Source organism: Cherax quadricarinatus, chromosome 78 (genome assembly GCF_038502225.1).
Source record: "Cherax quadricarinatus isolate ZL_2023a chromosome 78, ASM3850222v1, whole genome shotgun sequence".
Lineage (NCBI taxonomy): Eukaryota > Metazoa > Arthropoda > Malacostraca > Decapoda > Parastacidae > Cherax > Cherax quadricarinatus.
The window spans coordinates 20385160-20401465 of record NC_091369.1 but is presented as its reverse complement, the minus strand read 5'-3'; the positions used below and the strand labels follow the sequence as shown (position 1 = coordinate 20401465).

The window sequence follows — 16306 nt, the reverse complement described above, 5'->3', positions numbered from 1 at the left end:
CTGCAGGCATTTCCTCTCTGGATCGCAACACTGAGTCTCTGGAAGAGGAAGCTGGTCGCCCTGTGCTCCTTTGTTTCTATGATGAGCTTTTCACCCAGCTCTATTAGGAACTTTAGAGCACACTTGCCCCATGCTCCAAGGGTCACTGACCCTATTGGGATGAAGTTATAGCAAGGGGGAAGGTCTTCATATTTGCGGATCTTCTGAGTCTCCCTGTGGCTGGCAGCTCCACCCCCTTCCACTACGGAGTATGGCAAGTAGGTGTCTGCCAATGTGGCGGCACATGTGTAGTCCCAGGCAATCTGCTTTCCATCCTTCCAAGGTAGCACAGTGGCTCCATCAGGACGCATTAGACTTCCGTCAGACCTCTGCACTTGGGGTTCCCGTTGAGCTGGGCAACGGGTTGTGGTGAGGCTTCTCTTTATGATATCATTGACCTCCTCATGCCTGGCATACTTCCCTTCTGCTGTGTGACACACGAGACCATGAAGTCCGAATTGATCAGCTGTCGCCCTGCCGCAAATACACCTATGTTCGGTGAGGATGGGGGCGGCGAGGCGAAGAGCAACACCAATCTGAATGGCCTGTGGGTCTAGTCGAGTGCCCAAGGAGGAATTGAGAACAGCAAACAGGTAATCTCTAGAGTGAGGTGCCTTCACTGCCAGGAGACGAGCTTTGTCCTTTCCTGAGGCGTTGGAGAGCATTGTGTTGGCGATTTTTTCCATGATCGGTTTGTCCCAGTGGGACTGTTTGTGTTCTTTGGGACGAGCTGATCTACTGGAGGAATCTGTAAAGGTGTCCCACCGAATCGCTGCTTCAGTAAACCTGGGGTCTTGAGCTCCTACCATATCTCTCAAGCATTCGGGAACAATCTTCTTGACTAAAGCACTGGAAACCAAACATGAAGACAGAAAAGCAGGTAAAGCAACATGCGTTGCTTTGCGCACCCCTATTCCTCCCAGTCGTACTGGGAGGGTTGCCTGATACCATTGCTGATCCTCTAGTGACAGGTTCAGTGCCTTCTTTAGGGTTGACCTCAGGTGTGCGTCATATTCGTCGAGTGTTGGGTTGTCAAAAGAGGGTGCACACCTGAGGAAGTAAGTGAGTCTTGGAATAGTAAGGCACCTTGTGAGGAGATACAGAGCATCATGGGCATCAAGATTGCTTATTCTCTCCTCCATTCTCATCAGGTCATTCAATTTGTCCTTGAGGACTGTGTCGATGGCCTGGTGACCCAGCGGTGCTCCCAAGAGGGTACTGTTGGACAGAGTGGTAGTAGAGACTTCTGGGAGGATTCTTCACACAGCATTGATTATTTCCTGGTTTGCTGTGATGATTTCACACTTGGAGGGATTGAGGATGAGTCCCAAGTCTTCTCCCTGTGTTTTCACCAGTTGTAGGTCCCCTACCAGGGACTCTTCAGTACCTGCCAGAGTGCCATCATCCAGGTACCAGATATTGAGCTCACTGCTTAGGCTGGAAGTTAGTTCTCTTACTGCCAAGCAGAAGGGAAGTGGAGCTAGTGGGTCACTCTGCTGAACACCTTCTGATGAGAGAATTTCATGTTCTCCAAACAAAAGAATTGAGGGTTTGCTGTAGCCGGCTGAAATGAATGGAAAAAGACTGGGGAAGCGATCCTGAACAGCTGGCAAGACAGCATCTCTCTTTATATATATATATATATATATATATATATAAATATATATATATATATATATATATATAAATGTATATATATATATATATATATATATATATATATATATATATATATATATATATATATATATATATAAACATATATATATATATATATATATATATATATATATATATATATATATATATATATATATATATATATATATATATATATATATATATATATATATATATATATATATATATATATGCTACTTCTACTTACACTTTAGGTTACACTACACATACATATACAAGCATATATATACACACACCCGTCTGGGTTTTCTTCTATTTTCTTTCTAGTTCTTGTTCTTGTTTATTTCTTCTTAACTCCAAGGGGAAGTGGAACAGGATTCTTCCTCCGTAAGAGGCAACTAAAATGCCGGGAGCAAGGGGCTAGTAACCCCTTCTCCCGTATAAATTACTAAATTTAAAAAGAGAAACTTTTGTTTTTCTTTTTGGGCCACCCCACCTCGGTGGGATACGGCCAGTGTGTTGAAAGAAATATATATATATATATATATATATATATATATATATATATATATATATATATATATATATATATATATATATATATATATATATACATATATATATATATATATATATATATATATATATATATATATATATATATATATATATATATATATATATATATATATATATATATATATATATATATATATATATATATATATATATATATATATATATATATATATGACTAACATCAACCTCATAGTGTTTGGTGTACCAACCGTTATGAGGTTTAATACCAGACAGAATTTTAGATGTTATCAGAGACATTCCAGGATGCTGGCAATCTGTCTTACAAGTTTTGTCTTAATGCAGCAGCTCATGTCAACTGTTCCCTGATTCCAATGTCTGAAACCGATTGGATGAAATGTTCTCGTGTTATAAGCAAAATAAAAAGAAAAGTTCTATTTCGTTTATAACTCGAAAAAATAAAATAAAAAAAATAAAAAGAAACAAATATTCTGGAAACTACTTAAATATTTCTCATCGAAGATACCTAATCATCTGCTGATTTTGTCTTAGGTAATCATGGGTTGTTTCCCTAAATATCCTGTAGATTTATGTATATAGTATTTTTTATTATAAGTGAGGTTTAGTTTGTGTCCTCGGTGAAGGTAGAGTTAGTAACTGGCATACAACTCTACCTTCACCTTCACTTCTTCATTCACTCAAAGTTGAAATTAGTGATTGTTGTTGACACATTCTTCTTTCTTATGTTCAAACATGCATCGTCACCATGGAGATGAAGGTGAAAAAACTTCATAGGTAATGTTATATCACCTACCTGAGGGTGAAACACTTCATAGGTAATGTTATACCACCTACCTGAGGGTGAAGCACTTCATAGGTAATGTTATACCACCTACCTGAGGGTGAAACACTTCATAGGTAATGTTATACCACCTACCTGAGGGTGAAACACTTCATAGGTAATGTTATACCACCTACCTGAGGGTGAAACACTTCATAGGTAATGTTATACCACCTACCTGAGGGTGAAACACTTCATAGGTAATGTTATACCACCTACCTGAGGGTGAAACACGTCATAGGTAATGTTATACCACCTACTTGAGGGTGAAGCACTTCATAGGTAATGTTATACCACCTACCTGAGGGTGAAACACTTCATAGGTAATGTTATACCACCTATCTGAGGGTGAAACACTTCATAGGTAATGTTATACCACCTACCTGAGGGTGAAACACTTCATAGGTAATGTTATATCACCTACCTGAGGGTGAAACACTTCATAGGTAATGTTATACCACCTATCTGAGGGTGAAACACTTCATAGGTAATGTTATACCACCTACCTGAGGGTGAAACACTTCATAGGTAATGTTATACCACCTACCTGAGGGTGAAACACTTCATAGGTAATGTTATACCACCTACCTGAGGGTGAAACACTTCATAGGTAATGTTATACCACCTACCTGAGGGTGAAACACTTCATAGGTAATGTTATACCACCTACCTGAGGGTGAAACACTTCATAGGTAATGTTATACCACCTACCTGAGGGTGAAACACTTCATAGGTAATGTTATACCACCTACCTGAGGGTGAAACACTTCATAGGTAATGTTATACCACCTACCTGAGGGTGAAACACTTCATAGGTAATGTTATACCACCTACCTGAGGGTGAAACACTTCATAGGTAATGTTATACCACCTACCTGAGGGTGAAACACTTCATAGGTAATGTTATACCACCTACCTGAGGGTGAAACACTTCATAGGTAATGTTATACCACCTACCTGAGGGTGGAACACGTCATAGGTAATGCTATACCACCTACCTGAGGGTGAAACACTTCATAGGTAATGTTATACCACCTACCTGAGGGGATCAGTATCCAAGTGAGGCTGGTAGATGAAGGAGTTAAATCTGTCAATGTTCATGCAGGTTTTCATTTCTTGAGTTAGCATCTGTAGTGGTTCTTCTAGGTAGTGGGGAAGAGAGTATAATGTTAAGTCTTCTTGCTTCATAAGTTTGTTTGTTTTCTTTATTGCTTGAATCAAGTTGTTTACTTCACTTTCCCGGCAATAGAAGGACGCAAATGAAGGCAAATTCTGAAGAGAAGGAATCATAACACATATTTCAATTAAACTTGTCTGAATCCCATAACTAAATTTAGTCAATTAAATCTTGATTTGTGCACCTGAAATAATAGTATTTGGTTCAGTATCTTTGAGAGCTTATTAAAATACTTTTCTTTCAGGGATTTTTTTTTTGTTTGTTTTTTGGCTTGCATGTAATGCAGCTTTCATCCCAATGAATGTTGTCGCTCGATTTCTGTACATGTTAAAGCATTGCTTAGCTTCCTAAGCTCAGATTGTTCTTATCCTGCTAAAATTAGAAGTCATATTTACTTGGAAGAAGACAACATCACACGCAAGAGTCTACCTTCAGTGTTTTGAAAAGACAATTGCAACACGAATGAAATATAGAACTTTACTTTAAACAAAGCAATACTACCTTGTTGCTTAATACAGAGTTGTAAATCACTGCTACAAATGACATAACATCTCTAATCTCCACCAAGAACAACCTTGGTCACTGTGTAGGTTCCATCAATATGTGAAGATTGAGACACTTAAGTAGCATATGGGAATCTTTATCAAGAAGACGTTTCGCCACTCAGTGGCTACTTCAGTTCAATACAAAGCACAGAGGGGTTAGAAGATTAGGAGTTTGAGGTAATCAGTCCCTCAGCCTGGAGTAGATGTGATCAGTCCATCACTCTTGTAGAAAGTACAACATACGGTCAGAGAAATGGCTTATATATTGTAGTCAGGGGAGTGGAAGCAGGAGGAGGTGGGATCACAGTTGGACCATCCACTAGGGTAAGTAAGTCTTTGTCCGAAGATTGGACAAGTATTGAAGAATTCCTAGTATCAAGTTCCCATGATGTTACAGTGTCTGACACATGTTGTAAATGGCTTGTCCAATCTTTGGACGAAGACCTACTTACACTAGTGGATGGTTCCAATGTGATGCCGTCTCCTCCTGCTTTCTCATCAGTCAACAATCTGTAAGCCATTTCTCCGACCATATGCTCTACTTTCTACAAGAGTGATGGACTAAACACATCAATTCCAGGCTGAGGGACTGATTACCTCAAACTCCTAATCTTCTAACCCCTAAATAACAAAAACAGGCACAATACCGTGACTGGAACGATACACAAATAACCCGCACTTAGAGAGTTCTTCTATGAGTGGGTCCCCTCGGGGAAGGTTCCTTGATGTTGGTGAGGGGCTCTTGATTTAGGGAATTGGATCTGTGCTCCAGTTCCCCGAATTAAGCCTGAATGCCTTCCACATCCCCCCAGGCGCTGTATAATCATACGGGATTAGCGCTTCCCCTTGATTATAATAATAATAATAATAATAATAATAATAATATGTGCAGGTCCAAGTCGGACTGAAACACCATCATAAGCTCCTCTCTTCTATGTGCGGGTTATTTGTGTATCTTCTAACCCTTCTGTGTTTTGTATTGGACTGAAGAAGCCATTGTGTGGCGAAACGTTTATTAATAAAGATTCGCATACGTTGCTTACATGTCTCAATCTTCAGGATCCACTAAACTCCTTCATCATGACAGATCTTCACATTACCTACCAACCTCTTTTTTTTCCTATATGTTTATTTCTCACTCTCATATACTAATATAATATAAAAATATCTTTGTTATTACCAGTACATGTACAAAGTATACAGACCATAGCTGACATCAATGACATGACACTATATAGAAAGTCCCTGGTTATGTTGAGCATTTCGGACAAATTAGGTCTACCTGGAGTTTACCTGGAGGGCATTCCGGGGATCAACGCCCACGTGGCCCGGTCCACGACCAGGCCTCCCGGTAGATCAGGGCCTGATCAACTAGGCTGTTACTGCTGGCCGCATGCAATCCAATGTATAAACCACAGCCCGGCTGATCCGGCACTGTCTTTTTGTATATGTCCAGCTCCCTCTTGTAGACAACCAGGAGTTTTCCTGTAATGCTCCTTATTGCTGGTGGGAGGCTGTTGAACAGTCTTTGGCCCCAGACACTTATTGCATTTTCTCGTAGTGTACCAGTGACGCCCCTACTTTTCACTTGGGGTAAGTTGCATCGGCTGCCAAGTCTTTTGCTTTCGTATGGAGTGATCGCTGTGTGCATATTAGGGACCAGTTCCTCCAGAATCTTCCCGGTGTAGATTAAAATATATCTCTCTCGCCTGCACTCTAGTGAGTACAAGTCACTAGGTGTTCATTATTTGATGGGGCTGGAAAGTTTTCCAGACAGGAGCCAATTTTTGACAGTTGTTCTTTGAACTGTTGGGAAGTTGCATCCGGTGGCTTATATACAAGTACAATGGCTAAGTTTTGGTTCTCGATTTTTATTGTCAGAACTTCAACTACATCATTTGTGGCGTTCAGTATCTCTGTGCAAATTAGAGACTGTAGATGAGTGGTTCAAAGAACCGACATGTTGTTAAATTAGACATATGTGCAACTCTTGGGTATCTTTAATGAGGAAACGTATCGCCACACAGTGGCTTCATCAGTCCATACATTCATCTACAATCCTGTCAGACACTGCAACTTCTTGGGATCTTAATACTTGGGAATTTTTCGCTTGCCTAACCCTTGGGCACGACCTACTTCCACATTGGACAAATGTGACACCAACTACGACTGCTGCACCTCTCCTGCCATACGGTTTATAAGCTGCTTCTCTGCTCCTATGCCGTATTCTGTTCAAGATTGATGGACTGACCACATCGACTCAAGGCTGAGGGACTGATTACCTAATTCTCCTCCTGTTCTTCAAGTTTATCCTCTGTATGGACTGATGAAGCCACTGTGTGGCGAAACGTTTCCTCAATAAAGATACCCAAGAGTTGCACATGTGTCTAATTTAACAAATTAGAGACTCTTTGCTATACAGGCCAACCCCCCCTTGTTGCCTGTTCTTTCTGTCGCATCTGTCAAAGTAATCTTTTGCGTGGGTCTCTGCGAAAGCTGCAAACAGTGCATTTGACTGTCTTAGAAGTCCACTAATGAAAGGTATTTTGTTGTTTGTGGATGGCTTAAGGCTCTGTATATTAGCAAATATAAATGAGGTTGTGTTGCATGTTTGTTGGAGGGATTTTGTTGTTGTCATCAGTAGCTGTGAGTCCGAAGGCGCCACTGGCTGTGCCTCCAGTCTAATGAGGCGCCAATGTGGTGGACTATTTTGGTTATTTCTTTCCATTTCCTCTCTTCGTTTCCTACCACTAAAAAAGCACTTGGGGTGTTGTCATAGCTACAATAGCTACTGTGATGTGTTGTATGGGGTGTGTGCCTCATGGTCTCTTTTAGATGGTATGCAATTGCAATGCAATTGGTACTGTAACATTGTTTTTCAAGGGCTGAAGACTGACACATCTCAGGGTGGAAGTATTTGCAAAAGGTAGAACGACACACTCCCTTAGACATGAGACCACGGCATTTTTTGGGATGCTCAAAGTTGCATGCCCCATTCGTTTTCCCTGATATTCCGTGTTTACAGATACCCCAAACATAAAATTTGCATCATTTTGTTTTTGGCTGGGTACAATTTGTGCTGGATGTGTTCCTAATATGTGCAGGCCCTAGAGCTGCACTACAGTCCTCCATAGCCAAACCGGAGACACCACCATCTACTGTCATGGCACTGACATTTTTCCTGGAAGAGGACTCCCCTACTACATCTGTACTAGAGGCTATGACTGTAATGGTTGCAGAAGAGTCTACCCCAGAGGAGGGCTCCTCTACTACATCTGTACTAGGGGCTATGGCGTTGGTGGCTGTGGAGTAATCTTTAACTGAATCCGGATTTTCACAATGGCTGGGGGCTGGGTCTGGGTCAGCCCTAGGGCTGGGGACTGAGTTAGCTGTTGTTTTTGTTTCCTGTGTTTTTGCCAGTGGGTATCTGCTTATTTTTGGGTCAGCTGTTGTTGACTGGGCATTGTGTGTGTTAGACTCTACTCCTCTCCTATCTTCCCATGCTCTATATATTCCAGGTAGGCTATTCAATAGTTCCTCCTTTTTTTCGTGTTTATTGTTTATTAACCTCCTGAGAGCTTTCCTGATATCTGTCCATAGTTCCACATCCCTGTTGCAGATTCAGAAACACCCATCTAGACAGATGTCATTTTTGGTTGCAGTGTTTATTCTTGCACAAGTAACATGATGTTTTGAAAAGCAAAGGTTGCATGTGATTCTAGATTTTTCCCCATGAGCCTTTTCACATGTTCCACAGGTATACTGTACTGCCATCCTGCCTGTATCCTATTTACAACTGGGTACCACAAGAACCAGATATTCACTTTACCTTTCAGCTCTGCACTCAGGTGTGGGTGTTATAGGTTAATGCATGGGTATGTGGGATTTAATTAGTATGGAGACTTATTACACTTTAAAAACATTTATGTTGTATAACATCATATATCGTACATCCTACAGCATCTGATTCCTGTCATAATCACTGCTATTCATCTTATCCTGGGCTTCACTTAACCTTCCAGCTCTACACTCAGGTGTGGTGTTATGTGGTCAATGCATGGATATGTGGGATGTAATTAGTATGGGGACTTATTACACATAAAAAAATTATGATGTATGACATCATATATCATACATCCCAATTAATCTTATTTCTGTCATGATCACTGCTGTTTCTCTTGCCCTGGGCAGTTATATGTAGTGGTGGTGGCTGGGTTTCGGTGACGAAGAGTAGTTTGGTGGTCAGGGGTATGAGTGCCAGGCGAAGGACCATCCCCGTTGGTTGGGGTGTCGGAGGGGAAGGGTGGTTAGAGGATTTGGTGGTGGATTATCATTTTCCACTATTTAATCACTGCATGTTCACTGTTTCCCTGCACATCGATCCACTATCTCTCATTTTATTACTTCTACTATGGCCTAATACTCGTCCAGTTTGTATCCCCATGTCTCCAGTTTGCTTGGTTTGGTGATGAGGTGGGTCCGAGGTATGGGTGCCAGCAGGGGCGATGTGGTGTGTCTGTGGTATGGGTGCCAGCAGGGGCGATGAGGCGGGTCCGTGGTATGGGTGCCAGCAGGGGTGATGAGGTGGGTCCATGGTATAGGGGGCCAGCAGGGGTGATGAGGTGGGTCTGTGGTATGGGTGCCAGCAGGGGCGATGAGGTCGGTCCGGGGTATGGGTACCATCAGGGGGGAACCACTCCCGCTGGTTGGGATATGAAGGTGGGGGGTCGGCAAGGGAAGAGGTGAGGGGATAAGTGGGGTGCACATAAACTTGCACAGTTTGTTCCCATGTAATTACACCATAACAAGAGGAGAATGAGGTAATCAGTCCCTCAGCATTGAGTCGATGTGGTCAGTCCATCAATCTTGAATAGAATACGGCATAAGTGCGGAGAAGGAGCTTATAAACCGTAGGCAGGAGAGGTGCAGCAGTCGTAGGTGGTGTCACATTTGTTCAATGTGGAAGTAGGTCATGCCCAAGCGTTAGGCAAGCGAAGAATTCCCAAGCATTAAGATCACAAAAAGTTGCAGTGTCTGACAGGATCTTAGATCAATGGTTCAGAGAACCGACACGTTGTTAAATTAGACACATGTGCAACTCTTGGGAATCTTTATAGAGGAAACGTTTCTTCAAGATTCTCCTTTGTATGGACTAATTACACCATAGCTTACACTAGCACTCGGATTCAAAGGGATTTAAAAGGATTACTCTCATCCACAATTCAGTACACTATATCACTGCTTATTCAAAACCTTTTCCTTCCTTATAACACCTGTACGATAGCTTACATTTCACTGTTTGGTATCATCTGTAGGCCTAGTTCGTAGCCTGCCCTCCTCTCTTTTATTAATAATAATATCTTATATTTGGTCACACTTCACAGGCATGCACATGCATATATATATATATATACATATATATATATATATATATATATATATATATATATATATATATATATATATATATATATATATATATATATATATATATATATATATATGCAAAACAACCACTCTGAAAGAATAGAGAAATTCCAAGCGCTTTCGTGACTACTCACATTATCAAGGAACTATGAAAGTAAAGCATCCAAGGAAGCTATATAAGGGGTCTGGTCGGCACCTCACTATCAGATCCCACAACGGTTTAAACACCTGACGCGCGCCGACCCAACTTGGATAGGTACTTGGCACAACTCACCCCACAAACTATTCTACCCAAGAAATAAGAAATTTTAAAGATTATTTGTCCAGTGTATTATTAAATTCTTCCCAAATTCTATTAATTATAAATGGAACTAATTTATATAAACTAAAGGAAATATTCATATTATTGTCAAAACTGCTTTTTATGAAACAAGATTCAATTATATTCCTGTCGACCATGGACTTGCTTGATACTACTTTCTCAACTTTTTGAAAATCAATTGGATGGTTAAAATCTCTTACATGAATAAATAGAGCATTGGAATCTTGTCCAGTTCTAATGCTATATTTATGTTCTTTTAATCTTAGTTCGAGATTTTTACCAGTTTGACCGTAATAAACTTTATCGCAAATTTTACAAGGAATCTTATAGACACATCCATCAGCATTTTGGGGGGAATTCTTTATCAAAAGTTTTTTTTACTGTATCGAGATCTTTGAATACAACTTTAATATTAAAAGTCTTAAGAAGAGAAGGCATATCAACCAAGTTTTCATGGTAAGGGAGAACCAACATATTTTTATTTGAAAAAGGCTGGTTGTCCCTTTTTGGATTGTAAAAAGTATTTCTAGCAACTTTAAAAGATTTATCAATTACATTTCTTGGGTATTTTAAATCATTACCTATTTCATAAATTTTGGATATTTCCTCATCTATGAACTCAGGACTACAAATTCGTAAAGCTCTCAGAAACATTGATGAGAAAACAGACAGTTTGATTCTATCTTGATGCGAGGAATAATAGTGGACATAGGAACAGTTATTAGTAGGTTTTCTGTAAATTTTAAATTTGAATTCATTATTACCCTTAATAATTAAAACATTGTAGTGATACTGGTCCTGTGGGGAGCAGCAGCAGGATAATACTGCACCACCTCTAGGGGCCCTTAACAACAACAACAGTTTGGTGTGTGTCATGGGCACCAACACATGGTGTGTGATTCTCTCCTACTTTATCCATTTATCAGCGATGCAGATTACATGGTGAGTTTAAATATGTGGCCTGTAGTTATAACTTTTCTCTTGACATATGCAAGACATCACCATCCCTGTAGAAGCCATTATTAGATGTACTAGTCATTATATTTTTTTGTTGCAGAAGTACTATGAAGATTCTATGTTCAATAAAGCCTAGAGATAAGGCCTGTGTTTCTATCACAACAATTTATTGAACATAGAATCCTGGGCTACCTGGTGGTGATCCTGCGCTAGACTACATCACAACATGGAGCGTTTACTGAAACCTGAGAGGCTAGACTGTGACCCCAGCTTATCAACGGCTGCTCAGGAATGGAAGCACTGGTTTAAGACTTTCGAAAACTTCTTGGGAGCCCTTCCTAAAGAAGATCTAGATAAACTAAGTCTGCTCATCAATTTTGTGTCACCTAAGATATATGAGGCTATTTCTGAGTGGGAGATTACTGTCTCTGATATTTTAGAAGGGGGAGATTGTAGTGATACTGGTCCTGTGGGGAGCAGCAGCAGGATAATACTGCACCACCTCTAGGGGCCCTTAACAACAACAGTTTGGTGTGTGTCATGGGCACCAACACATGGTGTGTGATTCTCTCCTACTTTATCCATTTATCAGCGATGCAGATTACATGGTGAGTTTAAATATGTGGCCTGTAGTTATAACTTTTCTCTTGACATATGCAAGACATCACCATCCCTGTAGAAGCCATTATTAGATGTACTAGTCATTATATTTTGTTGTTGCAGAAGTACTATGAAGATTCTATGTTCAATAAAGCCTAGAGATAAGGCCTGTGTTTCTATCACAACAAACATCTAGAAAAGGCAAAGAGTTATTTTCTTCAAACTCAACAGTAAAGTTTATTGAATGGGCTAAGCTATTTAATTTTCCAAGGAAATGGTGTATATCTACATTTTTGGGCATAAGACACAAAATATCATCAACATATCTGAACCATTTAGCTCTATTAGGGAGGATTGTGTTAAGTAACCTTGTTTCAAAAAATTCCATGTATAGGTTACTAAGAACAGGTGAAAGAGGATTTCCCATTGCCATACCAAACTTCTGAGTGTAAAATTTATCATTGCATTGTTGATGCAAAATTTGTATTTAATGATAAATTTTACACTCAGAAGTTTGGTATGGCAATGGGAAATCCTCTTTCACCTGTTCTTAGTAACCTATACATGGAATTTTTTGAAACAAGGTTACTTAACACAATCCTCCCTAATAGAGCTAAATGGTTCAGATATGTTGATGATATTTTGTGTCTTATGCCCAAAAATGTAGATATACACCATTTCCTTGGAAAATTAAATAGCTTAGCCCATTCAATAAACTTTACTGTTGAGTTTGAAGAAAATAACTCATTGCCTTTTCTAGATGTTTTAATTATTAAGGGTAATAATGAATTCAAATTTAAAATTTACAGAAAACCTACTAATAACTGTTCCTATGTCCACTATTATTCCTCGCATCAAGATAGAGTCAAACTGTCTGTTTTCTCATCAATGTTTCTGAGAGCTTTACGAATTTGTAGTCCTGAGTTCATAGATGAGGAAATATCCAAAATTTATGAAATAGGTAATGATTTAAAATACCCAAGAAATGTAATTGATAAATCTTTTAAAGTTGCTAGAAATACTTTTTACAATCCAAAAAGGGACAACCAGCCTTATTCAAATAAAAATATGTTGGTTCTTCCTTACCATGAAAACTTGGTTGATATGCCTTCTCTTCTTAAGACTTTTAATATTAAAGTTGTATTCAAAAATCTCGATACAGTAAAAAAACTTTTGATAAAGAATTCCCCCCAAAATGCTGATGGATGTGTCTATAAGATTCCTTGTAAAATTTGCGATAAAGTTTATTACGGTCAAACTGGTAAAAATCTCGAACTAAGATTAAAACAACATAAATATAGCATTAGAACTGGACAAGATTCCAATGCTCTATTTATTCATGTAAGAGATTTTAACCATCCAATTGATTTTCAAAAAGTTGAGAAAGTAGTATCAAGCAAGTCCATGGTCGACAGGAATATAATTGAATCTTGTTTCATAAAAAGCAGTTTTGACAATAATATGAATATTTCCTTTGGTTTATATAAATTAGATCCATTTATAATTAATAGAATTTGGGAAGAATTTAATAATACACTGGACAAATAATCTTTAAAATTTCTTATTTCTTGGGTAGAATAGTTTGTGGGGTGAGTTGTGCCAAGGACCTACCCAAGTTGGGTCGGCGCACGTCAGGTGTTTAAACCGTTGTGGGATCTGATAGTGAGGTGCCGACCAGACCCCTTATATAGCTTCCTTGGATGCTTTACTTTCATAGTTCCTTGATAATGTGAGTAGTCACGAAAGCGCTTGGAATTTCTCTATTCTTTCAGAGTTGTTGTTTTGCATATTCTGAAATCACCTGTTTACTGTGATCTTATTGCATATATATATATATATATATATATATATATATATATATATATATATATATATATATATATATATATATATATATATATATATATATATATATATATATATATATATATATATATATATATATATATATATATATATATATGAATATATATATATATATATATATATATATATATATATATATATATATATATATATACATACATCTAGGTTTTTCTCCTTTTTCTAAATAGCTCTTGTTCTTCTTTATTTCTTCTATTGTCCATGGGGAGGTTGAACAGAATCTTTCCTCAATAAGCCATGTGTGTCTGCGTGTCGTATGTGGCGACTAAAATGCAGAGAGCGATGGGCTAGGAACCTCTTCTCCTGTAGACATTTACTAAAAAAGAGAAGAAGAAAAACTTATTAAACTGGGATGCTTGAATGTGTGTGGATGCAGTGCAGATGACAAGAAACAGAAGATTGCTGATGTTATGAATGAAAAGAAGTTGGATGTCCTGGCCCTAAGCGAAACAAAGCTGAAGGGGGTCGGGGAGTTTCGGTGGGGGGAAATTAATGGGATTAAATCTGGAGTATCTGAGAGAGTTAGAGCTAAGGAAGGGGTAGCAGTAATGTTGAAGGATCAGTTATGGAAGGAGAAAAGAGAATATGAATGTGTAAATTCAAGAATTATGTGGATTAAAGTGAAGGTTGGATGCGAAAAGTGGGTCATAATAAGCGTGTATGCACCTGGAGAAGAGAGGAATGAAGAGGAGAGAGAGAGATTTTGGGAGATGTTATGTGAATGTTAAGGAACCTTTGTACCAAGTGAGAGAGTAATTGTGGTAGGGGACCTGAATGCTAAAGTAGGAGAAACTTTTAGAGAGGGTGTGGTAGGTAAGTTTGGGTTGCCAGGTGTAAATGATAATGGGAGCCCTTTGATTGAATTTTGTATATAAAGGGGTTTTAGTTATAGCTAATGCATATTTTAAGAAAAAGAGGATAAATAAGTATACAAGATATGATGTAGGGCGAAATGACAGTAGTTTGCTGGATTACGGATTGGTAGATAAAAGACTGTTGAGTAGACTTCAGGATGTACATGTTTATAGAGGGGCCACAGATATATCAGATCACTTTTTAGTTGCAGCTGAGAGTAAAAGGTAGATGGGATACAAGGAGAATAGAAGCATCAGGGAAGAGAGAGGTGAAGGTTTATAAACTAAAAGAGAAGGCAGTTATGGTAAGATATAAAAAGCTACTGGAGGATAGATGGGCTAATGAGAGCATAGGCAATGGGGTCGAAGAGGTATGTGGTAGGTTAAAAATGTAGTGTTGGAGTGTTCAGCAGAAGTTTGAGGTTACAGGAAAGTGGGTGCAAGAGGAAAGAGGAGCGACTGGTGGAATAATGATGTAAAGGGAGTAGTAAGGAAGAAAAAGTTAGCATATGAGAAGTTTTTGCAAAGTAGAAGTGATGCAAGGAGCGAAGAGTATATGGAGGAAAAGAGAGAGGTTAAGAGAGTGGTGAAGCAATGTAAAAAGAGAGCAAATGGGAGAGTGGGTGAGATGTTATCAACAAATTTTTGTTGTAAATAAGAAAAAGTTTTGGAGTGAGATTAACAAGTTAAGGAAGCCTAGAGAACAAATGGATTTGTCAGTTAAAAATAGGAGAGGAGAGTTATTAAATGGAAAGTTAGAGGTATTGGGAAGATGGAGGGAATATTTTGAGGAATTGTTAAATGTTTATGAAGATATGGAAGCTGTGATTTCGTGTATAGGGCAAGGAGGAATAACATCTTGAAGGAGTGAGGAAAAGCCAGTTGTGAGTGTTGGGAAGTTAGTGAGGCAGTAGGTAAAATGAAAGGGGGTAAGGCAGCCAGGATTGATGGGATAAAGATAGAAATGTTAAAAGCAGGTGGGAATATAGTTTCGGAGTTGTTGGTGCAATTATTTAATAAATGTATGGAAGAGGGAAAGGTACCTAGGGATTGGCAGAGAGCATGCATAGTTCCTTTGTATAAAGGCAAAGGGGACAAAAGAGAGTGCAAAAACTATAGGGGGATAAGTCTGTTGAGTATACCTGGTAAAGTGTATGGTAGAGTTATTATTGAAAGAATTAAGAGTAAGACGGAGAATAGGATAGCAGATGAACAAGGAGGCTTTAAGAAAGGTAGGGGGTGTGTGGACCAGGTGTTTACAGTGAAACATATAAGTGAACAGTATTTAGATAAGGCTAAACAGGTTTTTGTGGCATTTATGGATTTGGAAAAGGCGTATGACAGGGTGGATAGGGGGGCAATGTGGCAGATGTTGCAGGTGTATGGTGTAGGAGGTAGGTTACTGAAAGCAGTGAAGAGTTTTTACGATTATAGTGAGGCTTAAGTTAGAGTATGTAGGAAAGAGGGAGATTATTTCCCAGT

The 16306-nt window shown here is 38.8% G+C and overlaps 1 protein-coding gene across 5 annotated transcripts in view; it reads right to left on the bottom strand.

The window, feature by feature from the left end:
• Positions 1-14670, bottom strand: part of LOC138855026 (uncharacterized) — a 139491-nt gene extending 124821 nt beyond the window's left edge. For 4 of the 5 annotated variants that reach the window (XR_011394198.1, XR_011394197.1, XR_011394200.1 and 1 more), the window contains exon 1: positions 4098-10197. Coding sequence is in view for 1 of the 5 variants with exons in the window: in XM_070101769.1 (XP_069957870.1) it covers positions 1-1187 (1187 nt within the window). In the remaining 4 variants the exon portion in view is untranslated. Of the gene's footprint in view, positions 1604-4097; positions 10198-14111 lie in introns of those variants that run through there. The other variant, XM_070101769.1, reaches the window with a different exon arrangement.
• Positions 14671-16306: the final 1636 nt, after the last annotated feature.